The sequence below is a fragment of the Gracilinanus agilis genome, chromosome 6, assembly GCF_016433145.1.
Source record: "Gracilinanus agilis isolate LMUSP501 chromosome 6, AgileGrace, whole genome shotgun sequence".
NCBI classification, from domain to species: Eukaryota; Metazoa; Chordata; class Mammalia; order Didelphimorphia; family Didelphidae; genus Gracilinanus; species Gracilinanus agilis.
Genome location: NC_058135.1, coordinates 298,805,093 through 298,809,173, shown reverse-complemented (window position 1 = coordinate 298,809,173; position 4,081 = coordinate 298,805,093). Strand labels below are relative to the sequence as shown.

Genomic DNA, 4,081 nt, shown 5'->3' with positions numbered 1-4,081 from the left:
GATGGGGGAGAAAGTAGAGGGGGCAGCCTGGGGGGATCCAGGGGCTCCTCCTGAAAGGCTTCCCAGCCATCTTCCTCGCAGCAGGAGCCAAAGAGGCTCATGGCCAGGCCGGGGGCCGCCTCTGGGGGAGGCTCTGGGGGGTGTCCAGAGGGGAGCCCCCCCCAGCCACAGGCCTGCTCTGATCGGGCACCGGACCACTCGCCGCCACCGCTGCCATCTCTCCCCCCAGTAACCTGGCAGGAGCAGAACCACTGCGTGCCTGCGATGGAGGGAGCCGCCCCCCCCAGCACCCGGCCCTCACGGCTCCGCCTGCCTCCCTCTCCTGGCACCCAGGGGCCACCTGGCACGCCGTCCTCCTTGCCCTGCCCCCTCCCTGGCCCGGGCGCCTTTGGCCAAACCACAGGATAATCCCGTGGCACCAGGGCCCGGGGGGTGGGGAGGGGGCAGCGCCGTCCCCATAAAGCCTCGGCGGCCAGCTGGCTGCGACTCCCACTTCTGGACCCCAGCGCGGCCGGCCAGCCCTCTGTGCACCATGAAGGGACCCGGGGCCTCGCTGCTGCTCCTGACCCTCGCCCTTTGCTGGGCTGCGGGTGAGTGGCTGCCCCCGGCCAGGGCAGGGCGGGGGGCGGAAGGGGCGGCCAGCCTCTGGGGGGGGCCCGGGAGGCCGCCCGTTCCACCCCCCTCTCCCTCCAGGGACGGCCACCGACAACGAATTCTTCCTGGAGTTCCTCCAGACGCTGCTGGTGGGCTCGGTGGACGACCTGTACTCGGGGCCCCTGGCGGCCTACAAGATCAACCCCGACGCCAAGGCCGCCATGTCCGACCTCAAAGCCTGCATCGACAACCTGGCCGGCGTGCACAAGGCCGAGCTGGTCAAGCTGCTGGTACGAGCCCCCGCCCTGCCCGGGCCGAGAGCTCTCCGGCCGGCTCTGTGGGCCTCCGTTTGTCCATCCGTGGGAATGGGGGGCCTCCGGAGCGGGGCAGGTTGGGCGGGGGGGGGGGCGGCTCAGCCCCTCCATCTGTGTTCCAGGTGGTTGTATTGGACAGTCGCGCGGATGACGCCTGAGAGGCCGCGGAGCCGAGGCAGCCCCGAAGGGCCTCTGCCTGCCTGCAGCCTCGTCGCCGGCCTCCTGCCTCTCCCCTTCCCCTCCCGCCGTGGCCCTGGGCCGGCACAGACCCCCCCCCAGCCCCGTCCCCAACCACTTTGTCAATAAAGTCTCAGCGGGCTCTCGGCGGCCTCCGTCCCTCTGTCCGGCCTCGCTGCGGAGGGGGGATGGGGCCGCCGAGAGCCTCCTCCGAGACCTGCCTCTGCCCGGCGCGCTCGGGCACCGACGGGCGACGCGTTGAGAACTCGGAGCAGGGCCGGCGAGGAAATGGGGAGGCGGCGGGCCCCGGGGTCTTCCCCCAAGAGAGGAGCCCGAGCGAGGCCCCCGCTTCCCACCGGGCACGGGGTCGGGGTCGGCAAGGGAGGCGGGACCTGGGGCCCAGGGGTGGAGGCCAGACTCCCCGCACAGACCCCGCCACCGGCACCCCACTTCTCATGTGAACTGGAACTCCGGCCAGGGCCCCCGCGGACTCCACGAGAAGTCCCGTCCCTCCCCCCCTTCTCCCAGGCCGATGGGCACGGAGCGGCAGCCTCCTGGGAGGCCCGGCCAGGCCGGAGATGGGGCACCCGGCAGGCCCAGGGCTGAGGGGGAAGGTCGGGGGGGCCCCAGAGCACCTGAACCCCCCTCGGCCTGAGCTCTGAGCTATGCCTGCACGGGAGGCTTCCGGCGCCGCTCACTGTCCCGGGTCTTCCCGCCTCCAGAGGCCCCGAGCCGGGAGCAGAGTGAGAGGAACAAAGCCCGAGCCACGGGGCGGGGGCAGACGTGAGTGAGGCCTGAGATGCCAACGAAGGCCGGCGTGAGGGGAGGCCGGGCTCCCTCTCCTCCCGCGCCCTCCGCCAGCCCCGGGCTGGAGCCCCCGGACAAGGGCCGCAGGGAACCCTCCCCAGGAGGCGATTGTCGCCATCACACAGGGGCCGGTTCTAGAACTCGGGGGGCTTCCCTAGTGCCCCATTGTTCAGGAGCCCCCGGGTGGCCAAGACGGAGGGGCTGGATGTCCCTCCAGTTCTGTGGCTGCCAGAGGGGAGCTGAGTGACGGGACGGGGTGCGATCACCCTGGATGAGCCACGAGCTGCCTGACTGCTAGCCGGCCCCTGGACCGGAGAGGTGAGGCCCGGCCCCAGCGTGCACGGCGGCCCCAGGACGGCAGGCCCGGGCCTTCTGGGGAGGCCGCCGGAGCCGGTGGGGGGCCCGCGGGCCAAAGCCGGGCGGGACGCCGGAGGTCCGACCCCTTCCCCACATGCATGACCGCCCACGCTGGCTCCACGTTCTCCCCTCGGGCTGGCACCGGCCCTGGAGGCGGGGTGAGCGGGGACCCCAAACACTGCAGCCGGGAGGCCCAGTGAGCACCGCAGAGGCACCACAGCCTCCTCCGGGCCTCCCCTGGCCCGGGGTCGCCTCCTCCCCCCACAGCGGGCGCTGGCTCCCAGCTTCCCGTTTCTCAGGCAGCCAACCCTCTTCTCGTTGGGTGGGGGGGGACCCAATAAGCAGGCCCTCCATCGCCCCCCACGCCCGCCCCCTCCTCTCCTCCGGCTGCCGGCCGCCCTCCTGGACACCCAGAACACCACCGGCAGAACGCGGCCGGGGGCGGGTCCGGCCTCCCCGTCCCGTTCACTCGCCTCCTCTGCCGTCCCTCTCAGAAACCCCACAGAGGACGCCATGACTTCGGAGGAGGTATGGGTGGGCTCCTGGCGGCCCCATCACCCTCGGGGGCCCATCATGGCCCTCTACACCAGCCCGGGCCCCAAGTACATGATCCCAGGAACCACAGGTACGAGGCCCCTCGGGCAGGGGCGGGGGGGGGAATAGAGCTGGGAGCGAGGGCGCCCCCCCCACGAGCAGAGCATCTCGGGGCTCCCACCCTTCCCGGCACACGCCGGGCTCCCTGATGGCTGGTAGACTGAGGGGGGGCCCCCCAGGCTCACGGGTCCCGGGGGAGCCACGCCAAGCAGCCCCCCCTCCCCGCCTCGGCAGGTTTCGTGAAGCACACCCCGACCAAGCTGAGGGCCCCGGCCTACAGCTTCCGTGGGGCCCCCATGGTCCTGGCAGAGAACTACTCCCCGGGGCCCCGCTACAGCGTGAACCCCAAGATGCTCCGGACGGGCAAAGACATGGGTCCTGCCTACTCCATCCTGGGGCGCTACCAGACCAAGACCATCACGACCCCCGGCCCTGGTGAGCGAGCCACAGGCTCTGCCCCTTCCCTCCTCTGAGCCGGCCTCTGACCTGGCTTCCCGGTGCCTCAGTTTGGTGATCTGGAGAATGGGCTCGCTCCCCGCCCCCCGCAGCTCGGGAGGCCGCCCCGGTCACCCGGGCTCTTTCTCCTCTTCTCCCCCCGCAGGACAATACTGTCCAGAGAAATCCATCAAGTACATATTCAACTCGTCGCCCAGCCACTCCATCTCTGCCAGGACCAAATCCTTCCGTGTGGACAGCACCCCAGGTCAGCACCCGAGGGAGCCCGGAGCAAGGGAGAGGGGCCAGAGCCGGGGAGGAGGGGGAGCCGCTCCCCACCCCACCCCACCCCACCCCCGGGATAGCCCCATTTGAGAGATGAAGTGAAGGGACCGGCCTGGGGCACACGCCTCGTAGTCTGTGTGTGAGGCTGGATCTGCAGCTGCCTGGCCTTCCGGAGCTCTCTCCAGCAGCTGGCTCAGGGAGCCGGGCAGAGAGCCGGGCAGAGAACTGGGCAGAGAGCCGGGCAGAGGTAGAGCCGGGAAGAGAGCTGGGCAGAGAACCGGGCAGAGGTAGAGCCAGGCAGAGAGCCGGGCAGAGAGCCGGGCAGAGAACTGGGCAGAGAGCTGGGCAGAGAGCCGGGCAGAGAACCGGGCAGAGAGCTGGGCAGAGAGCCGGGCAGAGGTAGAGCCAGGCAGAGAGCCGGGCAGAGAGCCGGGCAGAGAACTGGGCAGAGAGCCGGGCAGAGAACCGGGCAGAGAGCTGGGCAGAGAGCCGGGCAGAGGTAGAGCCGGGCAGAGAGC

General features: G+C 71.2%; 2 protein-coding genes across 2 annotated transcripts in view; both read left to right on the top strand.

Annotated features, from left to right (window-relative positions):
* The first annotated feature begins 532 nt into the window (after positions 1 to 532).
* Positions 533 to 1,066, top strand: SCGB1C1 (secretoglobin family 1C member 1). The gene is made up of 3 exons (XM_044682095.1): positions 533 to 590; positions 694 to 884; positions 1,031 to 1,066. The coding sequence occupies exons 1-3, from the start codon at positions 533 to 535 to the stop codon at positions 1,064 to 1,066; spliced, it is 285 nt and encodes a 94-aa protein (XP_044538030.1).
* A 1,696-nt stretch (positions 1,067 to 2,762) lies between these two features.
* Positions 2,763 to 4,081, top strand: part of ODF3 (outer dense fiber of sperm tails 3) — an 11,644-nt gene continuing 10,325 nt past the window's right edge. The window contains exons 1-3 of the mRNA XM_044682094.1: positions 2,763 to 2,874; positions 3,078 to 3,278; positions 3,445 to 3,546. Coding sequence (XP_044538029.1) covers positions 2,763 to 2,874; positions 3,078 to 3,278; positions 3,445 to 3,546 — 415 coding nt within the window. The remainder of the gene's footprint in view (positions 2,875 to 3,077; positions 3,279 to 3,444; positions 3,547 to 4,081) is intronic.

What these genes read in the sequence shown, in the direction of transcription:
- SCGB1C1 (XM_044682095.1), top strand. Translation starts at nt 533, where the DNA reads ATGAAGGGACCCGGGGCCTCGCTGCTGCTCCTGACCCTCGCCCTTTGC. An exon ending in CGCCCTTTGCTGGGCTGCGG is followed by an intron (nt 591 to 693) that starts GTGAGTGGCTGC and finishes CTCTCCCTCCAG; the next exon opens with GGACGGCCACCGACAACGAA. An exon ending in CCGAGCTGGTCAAGCTGCTG is followed by an intron (nt 885 to 1,030) that starts GTACGAGCCCCC and finishes TCTGTGTTCCAG; the next exon opens with GTGGTTGTATTGGACAGTCG.